Source organism: Sarcophilus harrisii, chromosome 3 (assembly GCF_902635505.1).
Source record: "Sarcophilus harrisii chromosome 3, mSarHar1.11, whole genome shotgun sequence".
NCBI classification, from domain to species: Eukaryota; Metazoa; Chordata; class Mammalia; order Dasyuromorphia; family Dasyuridae; genus Sarcophilus; species Sarcophilus harrisii.
The window spans coordinates 227,571,956-227,587,238 of NC_045428.1; the positions used below are offsets into that span (position 1 = coordinate 227,571,956).

At 34.1% G+C, this 15,283-nt stretch overlaps 1 protein-coding gene across 3 annotated transcripts in view; it reads right to left on the reverse strand.

The window, feature by feature from the left end:
- AFF3 (AF4/FMR2 family member 3) overlaps nucleotides 1–15,283 on the reverse strand; it is a 650,210-nt gene that overhangs the window by 304,477 nt on the left and 330,450 nt on the right. For all 3 annotated transcript variants that reach the window (XM_031963628.1, XM_031963629.1, XM_031963627.1), the window contains exon 4: nucleotides 14,545–14,589. In XM_031963628.1, coding sequence (XP_031819488.1) covers nucleotides 14,545–14,589 — 45 coding nt within the window. The remainder of the gene's footprint in view (nucleotides 1–14,544; nucleotides 14,590–15,283) is intronic.

Consider the following 15,283-nt stretch of genomic DNA (forward strand, 5'->3'; position numbering starts at 1 on the left):
TAGTATTGTTGGCAGGATCAACTAAAGTTGTGTATATAAAATAAGATCATGTATGTAAAATGTTTTGATAACCCTAAAATGCTCTATAAATGTTGTTAGTTGTCATTATTTTAGTCAGTTTGGCAATGTGAAGAGTCTCAGAAACTTCCTTTTGAGGTTAGAATTGAGAGCTGTCACTGTATTCCAACCCTGGAAAGACAATGTGTCCAGAGACTTTCTTAACTTAAACTCCTACCCTATCTCTCTTCCACAATTGAGAAAAGGTCTAGAAGGATATAGCTAGCACCACAATGACTGAGAAATAGCAAGGGCATTAAGGTGCAGAATTGCCTGTTCTGTGGAGATTTAGGCTAGTGTTCAGTGAGAATATTTAGAACCCTATTCCTCAAAGAAATGAAGTATTTAAATAAAAGAGCAGACCCATTTTGATAGCAGCAAGATCCAATATAGACACTGTATGTGACCATGGTAGACAGCTAGGTAGCAGAGTAGATAAAATACTAGATCTGGAATCAATAAGACTTATCTTCCTCCAGAAAATCTGGCCTCAAATACTTAATAGCTGTGTGATCCTGGGCAAGTCATTTACCCTGTCTGGCTCAGTTTCCTAATCTGTCAAATGAGCTAGAGAAGAAAAAAGTAAATCAATCCAGCATTTTTGCCAAGAAAACCCCATGACTGAAATGACTGAACAACAGCATGTGATCATGGACCCTCCACTACTGGGAAAAAAGGTGATTTTTCAGAGTCAAGCCGAAGTGCTTGATAATACAATTTCCTAAACATTTGTCCACTGAGACAAATATTTTGCCTAATGTTTTTTCATTTCATTTTCCTACAGCTGTGTGCTTTGCTTTTGATGTGGTACACTCTTTTAAAAAATGCATTATTAAATGGACAATTGTTTCACCCCTGGAGCTGACATTCTGCCCCCTGCTTATTCTTAACAAATCTCCTTTTCTCTCCTTTTGTGCTGAGGTGATTAATCATCTCCACTAACCCTGGCTGCTGCAGGTCTTAGTGGCTGACTCCAGTCACTGTAATCTCCTATTTTTAATATTTAAGAGTTTATTCATAAGCCTCCCCCCGCATCAGGGTGGACTCCCAGTATCACATAAAACAAACAACACAGATGATGTGTAATATATGTGTATATGCACAAATGGCAAAAAAAAAAAAAAAAAAAAAAAAGAAAAAGGCTTGATTTTTTACTCCTTGTCTTCTTTTTCCCTCCCCCACTCCTAATAACAGACTTCTCAAGGGGCAGGGAAACAACTCAAGGGAATGCTAACTACAAGAGGCCAAATGAAAAGTGTGCATTTTATAGAACAGAGAAGAGGGGCTTTTGTTGTTTTTTAAATTTCACTCTCTATAGAGAACTGTTGTCATCTAATTTCTATATGCAATCTGATCATGTCTTCCGTACCCTCTGGTTGTTAGCAATAGCAAATTTGGATGATTCTCTTATTTGAAGCACAATTTTTTGAGGCTCCTGGATACTTATCTATGGGTTGCTTTGCAGAGAAGCAGCTCTGGTGGATTTTAAGGGTTATGTGATTTCTGTCATTGCAAATAGTTTTAGGAAACTTTAAAAGGCTTTTAAAAAGACTCGTTAAATTTTTTTAAGGGTGGTCTCTGTCCCAGACATAATGTGTTGTATGTAGTTCAAAAGCATATTGGGAAAATTGACCAAACAATATTTTTAAGTCAAATAATATCAATGATAAAACAAAATGACTCAGAAAGAATGTCGAAGAAAAAGTCGAAAGATGTCATATTTACTGGTGTGGCAAATTATGTTACATTATCTCCTTGAAAGTCATTTTATAGTTACATATGGTTAAATCACTTAATGTGATTTGGCATCAGTGTTCTAACTTGTAAAATGGAGTCAGGGGCAGAGGAGGAGAATGGACTACAAGACCTCTGAAATCCCTTCCAATTTTAAATCTGTGATCCTATAATCTATAATTGAGCCTGCTCAAGCAGCTTCAGATTATTCAATTACAAGCATTTATTGATTATCTACCAAGCATTACTATTATGTGTAAATTTTCTAAGCACTGGGAATACAAAGAAATGTAAAAGTCATTTCTAGCTCTCAAGGACATAGAGTCCAATGGGGAAAATAATACACAAATAACTACATATAAACAAGAAATATATAAGATTAACTGGAAATTATTCACAGAAGGAAGGACCAGTATTAAGGGGAAATTTCATAATTATAGAACAGGGATGATAGAAATTGTTGGTAAGAAAAGATTTTTAAGTTTCAGAAATTTGGCCAGAAATAAGGGAACACAAGGTAATTTAATGTTTACATAAAATATAAAGTAAGAATCTCTAAACTTTTGTCTGTAGCCCAGGACAAAATTAAAAATATATTATTTGTTCAAAAATACTAAAATGGATTTGAAGCTGCAATGAATGACTATAGTTTAAAACCACCATCTTTCACAGGAAAATTAGGAAAATAAAATTATGGGGGTAGTTTGCCTTCTTACCTTTAACATTCTACTAATATACACAATAGGTCTGTTGGTTATGTTTAGGGGGAAACTAACTCTATTATATAAAGTAAAACAAAATCAACCAACACTTTTGTAGCTCATGGCCCTAAATGTATTTATAAGCCAATATTGGGGGCAATAATATTCTTGTTATTTTCTAATCTGTTGCTCTCAAAGTAAAAACAGGTTAAAAAAATTCTGCTAGTCGAAATATGATTTCTGGAAGATGTTAAAGATTCAAAAATAGTTGAATTTGTAAGGCTAAGGGACCTGACCAAGATTTTTGCTGCTGTAATCTCTCTATTCACAATATTCTCAGAATCATGGACTTTTAAATAGAAGACATTAAAAATAACAAAATAAAACCACCATTAAACAAGTACATGAAAATATTCTGAATCTTTAATGGAAGCAGACATTTTAGTTCAAACCTCTTTTTGCTTTGCTGAAAATCTAAATCAAATTTCATTGTGCTGAGTGAGTTCAGAAGCAGATGAATAATATACAAGTAAATCAAATGTACTTGAACCAGCAAAACATTATATAAAATTTAATGGCAAAAAAAAAAAAAGAAAATTAGATTGTTAAAAGCCTTTTAGTTCTGCAGTTCTAAGTGATTATCAGAACCACAGGTAAACAATCTTTTTAAAATATGTGATTTTTATCAGGTATTCGAACTTTTCAATGTCTTTATCCTTTCAATTCCATGTATTTCCTCAGAAAATTGTCATTTTGTAAAATGAAAATTATTCTAAACTTTTCTGTTCATGTGCCATAGCAATTTGCAGTAAATCATTCTAATTTAGCACCCGGCAATTTGTAAAAGTTAACAGGAATTTTTCAATGTTACTTTCAGTATTATAAATACATCTCCTCCTCCCCCCAAGCTATCTTCTGTAGTCTTCTTTGGCGGGATGTGTAAGAAATGTTAGTAGAACAGCTTTAGGCAGAGCATACTAGGCTGATTTACAGTGCCTAGATTCTACAAGCAGTAACATAATAATTAACAAAATTACCCTGCAAATTCATTACCTTGATTCCTTCAACCTGTGCATTTTATTCATTACAAATCAAAATGAAAAGCTCTGTCTCATGAAAGATAATCAAAACACAAGAGGCGGATACAAAAGGTTTAAGTTTTCTTGAGACATTCTGTAAGAGTAAGGACTGTAAGTGCTCTAATAAGTAGACTGCTTTCACAATTCAAATTGTTAAGCAGAACATCCCTAGTATGTTTGAAAATAAGGGGAATTTTATTGACTTTTAGATTGTGTAATAATGTTACTTGAACACATACATTAATATCAATATCTGTGTTTCTTGGTGTTCCAAATAAATCTTTATTAATGTATTTAAAGAATATCAATAGTACCACAATAATTTCTAGTTCTGATATTTAAAAATTTTCAGGATAATGAAAAACTGTATGTGTTCAGTTTATAGTTAATCATGATTAAACATAAAAAATTTTGTATATACACATATATGTAACATTTGATATTATATAACAAAATGAAAAGACCTGTCTCATAAAAGATAAGAATTTTTGCAGATAATATCAAGGCCACAAATATTGACCAGTTTCTTGGAAAAGAACCAAAGTCATTTCAAAAAAGTTTGGTCTAAATTTCCACAAGATCCACAAACCTCTTATTCACATGTGACATTTAATTGAATACCTTAGAGAACACACACAAAACATGTATCAGACATGTATACATCCATTAGATAGGTACTACAAATGTACAATGAGTTGGCTCAAAATTAGAAAAGAAGAAAAGAGAATTTTGAATTATATTTGGTAAATTTCAAAGCCCTTCTTAATAATCCCAAAGTTTTCCCTTAAATAAAGACCCCAAATTTCAAAATCAATACTTGTTATTGTATGCATCATGAAACACTATAGTCTGTGAAGAATTATCTGATAATGCAGTGAAGAATACAGTGACTGTGAAGAGATTATATCACATAACAAACAATAGTAAAGAACCAGAATAAAATAATGTGATCAAATCAATATGTGATTGCTAAAAGAAGATAGAATGGACATGTGGTAAGAATGGGGAAGATAATCAATAGCCAGTATTGACATCTTTGTAAAATCAAGAGAAAGTTAGGAAGGTTAGGTGGGTGAGTTGTTTGGGTGAAGCTCTTGTAACAGCAAACTTAGGGGACTGACATACATAAATCACATACATCAGCAAAACTGTACAGATTGCAATTTGTAACAGTGGAGAGAACATTAGTATCATACTGCTGCTGCTTATTGTTTATATGATCTCGAATAGGTTTCTTAGCCTCAATGGGCCTCAATTTCTCAAAGGTTTCCCTGATCCAATCCCGCAAGTGAACTCACAGAGATTCTTGTCATGCCAAAGTTTAGGAGAAATAAGATGAAAGGGTTGTACAATATGGTGTCTGAGTGATGAAGAGAGTCATCAACGAGAGGACTGTGAAAACTGAGGGTGGATCACAACCTTGCATTTTCACTCTTAGTTGCTGTTCGCTTGCATTTTATTTTCTTTCTCTTTTTTTTACTTTTTGATTTGATTTTTCTTGTGCAGAAAGATAATTGTATAAATATGTATTCATATATTGGATTTTACATTTTTAAAATTTTATTTAACATATATTTTTACCATGTTTAACATATATTGGATTACTTGCCATCTTGGGGAGTAGATGGAAGAAGGGGGGCGGGAAATTGGAATACGAAGTTTTGCAAGGGTCAATGTTGAAAAATTATTCATGCATATGTTTTGAAAATAAAATGCTTTAATAAAAAAACAATATAGTGTCTGAGTTCCTTCTAGATCTAAGGTTCCTATACTCCTATAACCAATGATGTACTCTAATTTTTGAATATTTTATACATATTATTTTGTTGGAAGCAGGTAATATATATTTTAAAGAATACTGGATCTGTTGCTAGTAGGTATCTGAGCTCATGACATTTACTTGCTATGTGAGCTAGTGCTTTGACCTCTATAAACCATAGTTTTCTCATCAGGGATGTTGTAAGGATCAAGTGAGATAACACATATAGTCTTTTTGAAACCTTTAAGGAAATATAAGAATCAAATTTCATTATCTTCACGATACACTTTAAGGAAATTGAGACTCAAGTGATTCTTCATATAGAAAAAAAAGAAAACAGCACTTGAATCTGGGTCTTTTGATCCAAGTCCAGAGTCCCTTCTGCTACTGGAAGCAGGCAATATAACTCACATAAAAACAACACACAATGGCGATTAGGAAATCAAGCTAGCAAAACACGACAGAAATATTAAATATGTATGGTACTCTACTTGGCTTAAGGGGTTGTTACTCGGTTTCATGAAAACTAAGACGCACTCAAATTTAGAATATGAAAGAAAACCAGGAGAATGCTGTGAAAACCACAATGAAACACACTGATGACATGTATTATGTTAAATCATGCATACTCTAATCATAGATGTGAAGGTTCTTTTATTGTAAGGTATTATTCTGTATAAATAGGTGCCTCCTCCACATTTGAACTTTCATTCATTCACCCAACAAGCATTTCATTAAGTGTCGACCACATGCATAGCATATGTATTAAGGCACTAAGGAAAACCACCTCTCTTTGGTTCATTTTCAACCATTTCATTTCTTTTTGTTGTCATTGTTGATATACTTTACAAGGCTTGAACTACTGATAAAATAAATCTTGAATATGTTTAATGCCCTAAAATTACGTCTAAATCCAACACAGCCAGTTTTAAAAATACCAAGAAGAAATTGTGAATATGATCTTTTGAAAGAGTCTGGAAGGAAGCCTACAATTGTCTTTCATTGAGCCCATAAAATATATTTTGGCCTCCTTTACCTTTACCAATATCACAGTAATGACGGGACCAACAGCATCATTAATTAGAAGAACATCATCAGTGCCATGTAATTCTTCTCTCATTTTTATTATTTATGTGTATGTGTACCCATAGCACATCCATAGAATCACAGAAGCAGAATGACCAGATCTTATTGCTCGAAGGTCATTTCAGAGGTCACATAATATAAACCAGAGCTGATTAGGAATCTCCTTTAAAATATTACCAACAAATGGTTATAGAACCTCTACTTAAAGATTTCCAATAATGGGGAACCTAATACTTCCAGGGTTAACTGGTAAAAGCTCACCATGAAAAACATTCTTATTCAAAGATTAAAAGCCTACTTTTTATTAACTGAGAAACTATTCTTACAGAGCTTATATGTACCTGGGTGAATATCCAAATAATTTTGGAACTTATCATTATTGCCAAATGGCATATGTCACAGAAAACAGTAGAACTAGTGCCCATAGGCATATCTTTCAAACTAATCTGTGCCCCAGGCTATGGTATATTTTTGGCCCATATATCAAAGTGGACAGATACTAGAATAGATTGTGGGTTTCCCTAATTCTATCCTATCTTGCAAGTGAACTCACAGAGATTCTTGTCATAGCAAAGTTTAGGAGAAATGAAATTTTATCAGAGCCTTTTAAGTTTTGTCTCACATTGTTCCTCCCATGTACTTTCTTGCTTCAGAAAAATTAGATAATTGCTATCCTCTGAACCAATCTTATAATGTGCTACCCACCACCACCCTTTTGCTCACATTATTCCTCATATTTCAACCCACATCTCTGCTGGTTGATAAAGATGATTCTTAAGACTGTTTTCATCTCTAAATTCTATGATTTCCCACTATGAGAACATTTAAATCTTCTTAGGTTTATTTGCATCATTTGTTCCCATCATTAATGGGTACGCTTTGCAGCCTCAGAAAACATGGACTAAGAAGTAGAGGGAGCTGTGATATAATACATAAACAGATGGCTTTAGAGTCAGGAAAATTCAGGTTTAAGTCTTCTGAGAAATCTTCCTTAGGTTCCCTAGGTGGTAAAGTGGTTAAAACTCTGGACCTGGAGTTAGGAAGACCTCAAGTACTGCCTCACACACTAGCTTTGTGATCCCGAGCAATACATGATATTTGAGCTTAAGGAGTTTATAATCCAAAAAGCAGGGAGGATAGGGTAAATATATCTTCTTCTGTTTGCCTCAGTTTCCTCAATGGTAAAATGGTAAAATGATAATAGCATTTATTTTATAGGGTAATTATGAGGATCAAATGACATAACTTTGTAAAGTGCTTAGCATAATGTAATAATACATAATTACACATAGTAAGCATGATATAAATACTTATTCTCTTTCTCTTCCCCGGATTCTACCCTTAAACTTTCTGGTATTTATGTCTCATCTCTCTGAACTCTAGTGTACTTTTGTATCCAAGTTTGTATAGTATTTATTTTTAATGGAACTATTTTTAGTAAAGAGATCATGAGTTTCTTGAGAGAAAGGATTATATTTTATTTATTTTGTCTTTCATTCATAGTCTAGAGCACACTGCAATGCACCCTGGATGAGGGTGGTATATAGGGCAGGAGGGATCAGATATTTGATTTCACTTATGCAGGGGAAGATTGCAATACTCACTCTACCAATCAGTCAGTAATTTGTAATCTTACAGAATCATTTGAGGCACTGAGAAGGAAAGTGACTTGACAGGGTGGGACTCCATCTGAGTCAGAGGTGAGATTTCCACTTGAGTTTTCTTGAGTCCATGGCTATTTTTCTATGCTTATACCACAGTTGCTTCTGCAATACATGGGTTCTTAGTTCATGTTTTCTGAGACTGCAAGGTACACCTATTAGCCAATCATAGTCAAAATGGTGGGAGGAAATGATGTTAGAAAGCCTAAGAAGATTTAATGGTGTCCATCGTGGGGAAATGATAGGATTTAGAGATGGAAACAGTCTTCTTAGGAATTATCTAACTCCTATTCATTTCTAGACTCATTCTCTATCAAAAAGAGACACATACAAAGACAGAGAGAAGAGAAACAGAGAGAGACACACAGAGAGAGACAGAGATAGAAAAATACATTTTATTTAATAACCACACTGCCCTGTGAAGTCACACAATAATCTAGTCAGAAGCAAGTTAGTATTCCTAACCTTTATGTAATCATAAAATGTTAGAGCTTAAAGGTCACCAAGTCCAATTCCATCATTTTGCAGATGCTGAAACTGAGCTCGAGAAGTGACATGATTGGTTCAACGTAACTAATTAGTGATTTTTATGGTCAAGATGATAACTCTGGTTTTCTGACTTTTTTATACTTGGATATAGACTTGCTAGCATACTTCCTTTTCGTTTTAGCTTGAGTGTTTATCTTATTTATGATAATAAAGGTGTAATAAGAGTGCTGTACTGTATTCATGTCAAGGTTGGTTTTGCCATTTGGTTAGTACACTTTTCCCCTAATGGAAAAAAAGAATGAATTTACAGTGAACTGTGAACTGGTCAAAGAAACTCTAGCCTGATTGTGGTCTGGCATCTAGAATGAGTCTCCTCGCTATTATCTTCATTTCTTCTTTTTGAAATGAGATAACACCTCACAGCAAAAATGGGAATTCAAGGAATAAATGATGATTTACTGCCTACACTGAATTTGGCATTAGAGGGCCTGTGTTTAAATCCGTCCACTTACAACTATGACCTTAACCTTTCTACAAAACGAAGTGATTGAACTAGTTGACTCCAAGGTCCTTTCTTGTTCTATGAATGATAACTAAGTACAGATGCTATGGGGGAAATGCACAAGAGGGAATGCATGGTACTTGAGCTTAAGGAGTTTATAATCTAGAAAGCAAGGAGGTTAGGATAAAGATATCAAAAATAAAATTAACAATATAAGGCAGCATATGGTAAGAGCCAAATTGATGGTGAGGATATACAGCTTGATAGAAAATATATGTAAAATAAATATACGGTGATTTTTGAGGGGAAAACACAAGTCACTTTGGGGATCAGGAAAGGCTTTATCAGAATGTGGTAATTAAGGTATGTCCTGAAAGAAACAAAAGCTTCTAAGAGTCAGAGCAGAAGAGAGAAAACACATTCCAGTTATGGGAAATAGACAGTAAAAAAGGCTCAGAGGCAGGATTGAGAGTTTTATGCATGAGGAGCAATGAGATGTGTTGAATATAGGAAGAGGAGTAACATGTAAATAATGACATGCTATAGGAGTATAGAGGGGCTATCCTTGTGTGTTTGAGTACTTAGAAAAAATTTTATTTAGACAGTGAGATTTGAACAGGAACAAGATTCTAACATCCAGAAAGGGTACTTGTTACATTTAAAAGTTAAAAAAAATTCTGCCATGGACAGAAGCAAGGGAACAAAAATGTAAATGACATGCCCTAGAGATAATGAGGAGGGTTCATATCAAGGAGTAGTGGGAGAATGATACTGTAGGAATATTTTGGGTTAAGATTGTGACATGCTGAAAGTGATGCTTTAGGAAGATTTATCTGGCCATGGTATACAAGAGTGAATAGAAAGAAAAGAGCTATGGTACAAGAAGGCTAGTTAAGAGTGACTTGTAATAACATTTTTGTTTTTCTTCCCAGGTTATTTTTACCTTCTTTCTAAATCTGATTTCTTGAGCAACAAGATAACTGTATAAATATGTATACATATATTGTATTTAACATTTACTTTAACATATTTAACATGTACAGGAATACTTTCCATCTAGGGGAAGTGGTGGAGGAAGGAGGGGAAAAGTTGGAACAGAAGGTTTTGCAAGGGTCAGTATTGAAAAATTACGCATGCATATATTTTGACAATAAAAAAGTATTAAAAAAAGAGTAACTTGTAATAGAGATCAGGGCCAGGTAGTGGCTAGGGAAATGATTAATGTGAGGAACACTTTAAAAGACAAAACACATAGGATATGAGGATCAATGGGGAAATAGTCAATGATCATTAGAAGGTTGTGAGCATTATTCAGTTGTTGTCAATTGTGCCTTACTCTTTCTGCCCCCCATTTGGGGTTTCCCTGGCAGAAATACTGGAACAGTTTGCCATTTCCTTCTCCAGGTCATTTTACAGATGAGGAAACAGAAAAAAGAGTTAAATGTCCAGGATTATACAGCTAGTAAATATCTGAGGCCAAATCTTGAACTCAGGAAGATATGAGGTTGTATGATTGAACAAATGAAAGAAAACATTGAGAGAATCGGAAAAGATTGAGTGAGGAAGCTGACATTAGATAGGTTTAGTTTGGGATGGTAAAGAACATCAAGATGGAGGGCACCAGCATGTAGTGAAAAACACAAGATTAGAAATTAAAAGAAGATATAGGAAAATAGAGTGAACAAAGGTTTTTTAGTGGGGAATAACATGATCAGCTCTGCCCATTGAAAAATCGATTAATAAAGTGTGTGTAGGATGGTTTGGAAAAGGAGAAAAGTGAAGAAAGGGAGACTAGTTAGTGTGAATTAGCCCAGTTGAAATGGTGAAATAAGCCTAGGTTAGGGTATTGGCAGTGTGAATGAAAAGTAGGGAATAACACTGAAAGGTACTAAGGTGGAAGAATCAATAGTATTTGCCAAGAGAGAATCAGTAAGCATTTAAGAACACACTATAATGGGCTCTGGAAATACAAAGACAAAAAAAATGGAAAATCCTTGCTTTCAAGGAAATTACTTTTTATCAGGTTAGGAAGAGGTTAATCTATTAAAATGTTTTAGAGCCACCTAGACGGTCAGAAGAAGTGAAAGGGATTTACATATCACCACTTCCTTCCATATAGTCATTGAGATAATATCCAAATCTCTATTATTCAGAGCCCTTTAGTTATACTCCTATCTTGGTCTTTATCATGATTGTATACCGTATTGTATGGATTGTGCCCCTCAGTCTGACTTTGTAATTGCCTTCTAAAACTGTCTTGGCTAAAACTTATGCAGCCTGGATTCTAGTGCTGCAGAAACCCATTAAACTCTAAACAGATTTTATTTGCTGAACAAATGTTAATGCCATTCTACGTTAATGGATAATGCAACAGAAAGCACCTAAGTATTACAGCACTGGAACCTTTAAGGATGAAATATCGTATAACTTGGAAGACTGTCTGTTGCAAACATATGTCAGCCATAAGGACTTCAAGACCTGATCTCCCATCTTCTCAGAACTCAGATATAATTTCCCCCTTGGTTAAGTGAATTTTGCAATAATACACAGATTTATTAGGTCCCATGATTAAAATATACAGAGTAAAAACATAAAATAATTATGCTTTAGAACATACTGTTAGATTCAAAGGACTCTAAGGTGATCACATCAGCAAAAAGGAGAGAGATGGAAGAAAGGAGAAGTTAAGCAAAGGGTTGATAACTTTAGTTATCAAACGCATATGTTCATGTGCCCAGAGGCACCCATCTGGCTCTTAGATATCATGAACAGAGGAAGCATAAGCCTGGACAGCACAATTACCACAATTATTCTATTAATGGGTGGTGACTCATTAACAAAATGTAGTCTCCTTTGATTGATTTATAGTTACTCAGTGGTTCCAAGAGAAAAAAAAAAGGAAAATGACCAGAAACCATGAACTGAAATATTTTTTCCTTTTAAAAGGTATCTGTTCAATTCATCCTTACCACTACAAAAAACAAACTGATAACTTATAGAAAAAATAGTTTCAATGGTAGAAATGCAAATATATACAGGGTGATATTCATTATAAGTCACCTTCATAGCATTGGTCAATATACAGAATGGATAACTGAAAGAACAGGATATTTTCTGGGTATGATTGCACACCTGTACTCCCTGCTGCTGGGGAGGCTGAGGCTCTTGGTACCATCACCAAGAAATGAGGAAGAGAATACAAGAATATTTAGTTTGTTATTATTACTATCCTGGCTTTTGGCTGCTCCTGGGCTTCTATAGTATGTTACCATCTGAAGTGTTATAGGAAAAAAAATTGTGTGAACCAGTTATAAATATATAGTATTAATATCTATATCTATCTGTTATATGTATATATGTATAATATAGTTATAACATGTTTATATATATAATAACTATCATTACAAAATCACAACACTATCACCTGACAAAATTTTAATTTAGGAGGCTCTATTAAATTTGTTCTTTCATTTTATTCAAGATTTTCTTCTTCTCTATACTTATTCATCCCACATATTCTATGGCAATGGTAGAAGCACTGGCATAAATATAGTAGTACCTAAGTATAGCAGGCTATGTGAGAATGTGGAAGGTAAAGTTCAGTACTGTGGACAGTGAATGAGCAGCATAAGATTATGTTCTCTGGGAACAGTATCACTTTAAAATCTTATGATAGGAACTTTTTGTTTTATTTTAAGTAAATAAAAAGCCTTGAACATATGTATTATGAAATTCCTTAGTAAAATTTTAAATACTTTTTGAAACATGGAAGAAAAAGGTAAAATAATCATTTCTCACCATATCAGGCTTTACAGGAAAGAGAGAGGGGAGAACAAGAGGAAAGTCTCTTTAAAAATTTTGAATTAAGAGGAAAGGTAAGAAATAATTTCTGGTATTTTTTTGTAGCATGCACAAACACCATGATGGGCCAAAATAAGACTATTTATTCTATTAACAATACTCATGAATATACCGGTCCCTAAAGATAGAAATACACTCAAACTACAGAGAAAGGGAGAGAGACAGAGAGATGCAGATAGAGAGAGAGAGACAGAGATGAGAGAGACAGAGAGAGAGGAGAGAGACAGAGAAAAAGAGAGAGAGAGACACACACACAGAGACAGGGGGATGAAAGGAAGAAGGGAGGGAAGAAAAGAGGGAGGGAGGAAGAGAGAGAAATGGAGACACATATACACACAGAAAATGAGAGACAGATACAGAGAGAGACAGAAAAAAAGACAGAGAGAGACTCAAGTTAGGCTACTGCCTTAGGGCACATAATGGGTACTCAATAAATATTTATTGAAGAATTAATTGATTGAATTTAATCTGAAACAAACATTTGAGTGGAAAAGATGGAATAATTTAACAGACATTTCAATAAGGCAGGGAGGGGAGGACTTGCCTGCTTTTGATAAATGTTTTCTAAGTTAAACTGCCAGGAAAAAAAAAAATCACAAGACACTTAACAGATCAATCTTAAATAAAGTATTTGGCCTCTTTGAGAGACATATGATTATTTGACAATATCTGCAAGAAAGAAACCTGCCTCTAGAAACAGCATGATTATTAATGTAGGATTCTAAACCAAATAACTACATTACTATAATTCAATAACAATTCTAGAAAAAAGTATGTATGATAGAAACATATTAAAATGAAGTTTTTTTTTCCTCCTGCTGGGATTTGCCATACCATCTGGTCTAATTTGTCTTGGTGTTTTGCCCAGTAAAATATAAGCTTTCTGAGAAATGCAAATTATTAGGTTACTACTCTGAAAAAAATATGAGTGAAGAATACGGGTGGTAGATGACACCCTGATTATAAGTTTGTCTACTTAAGGAAACACTCAATATAGAAACATTTCCTAACCTAGACTAATCTGACTACAAAACTCTTTCACAGAGTGAACACAAAATAAAGGTGACTGTGATGAAGAGTTTTGAAATACAAATAGTAATAAAGATAATAATGATATGCAAAAGAATATGAAAATAATTTATCAGACACTGAACACTACCTTCTCACTGGAGTGCTACCAATTCTAATTAAGTTTAGGAGAAAAAATAGCAAGTCAATTCCTGCTTCACTTGAAAGGTACAGACCATTAAAGCATGATTTTAAATACTGGTGTGAAAAATGGAAGCAGCCAAATGTGAACAACAGTATATATTTTCATTTATAATTCTACCCTCCCACCTTTTTGCTGATCAATTCAACATAGCATCATCCTGGTTTCTACCAAGAAACCATGACATCCTGTAGCTCATCTGGTTTCCAGAAGTTTATTACTGAAAACATTGTCTAAATAACAAAAATCTATTTGCTATAGGTAGTAAAAAATATACATATTTTTAAATTAAGGGGTTAAAGATAGGAAGTATAGAAGGCATGATGAGTCTGGTAGTTCTTACTTTGTTTCTATTTAGATTATATGGGTAACAATATGATAGATGGGATTTAGAAAAGTTCCTACCCGTAATATTTCTTCAACACAGCTGTTATCGCCTGATCCACTGTCCTGAAAGCAAAGGAAAACATAACTGTAAGCCAGACACACCAAATGTTCTTTGAAAGGGCAGTCAGACAGAGACAGAGTGAGATATTAAAGACAGGCTCCAGATGAACAGAAATGAAATGAATTTTGAACTTACAGAATTATGATGTTGGGAGTACACAAATTGCTCCCAGGCATGATCTCCTAAACTTAGGAAATTGGGAAATTTGTATTGTACCTTTGGAATCACTTCCATTGTTGCATCTTCTACCTTGTACCTCTACCTAATTATTCTTCTTGCTCCTCTTATGGCTTTATCTTTTACAGTCACAACTGAATAGGCCAAAAGCCCTTAGGATTGACTTAGCACTGTCCCCCTAATTTTCTTCATGTCTCAGCATGTACTTTCTGACCAAGTAGCTTTTAAAGATTGGCTTAAGTTCTCACTAGGCTTCCAAGGAGTAAGCACTCTGTCTTTAGGCTATATCTGTGTAGTACAGCTGCCACATACAAAAACAATAAAATATCAACAACAAAAACCATCAGCTTTTATAGAGGGGACATCTTGAAGATCAACTAATTTCACAGAGGTTAAAGTATGAGTAGCAACTGGAATTAACCTAGCACCTTTTACTTTACAAAACAATCTACCTAAAATAGCCTCATAAGGTAGACTTGAGGAATATTATTATCCCTGTTTTACATGTGAGGAAAATTG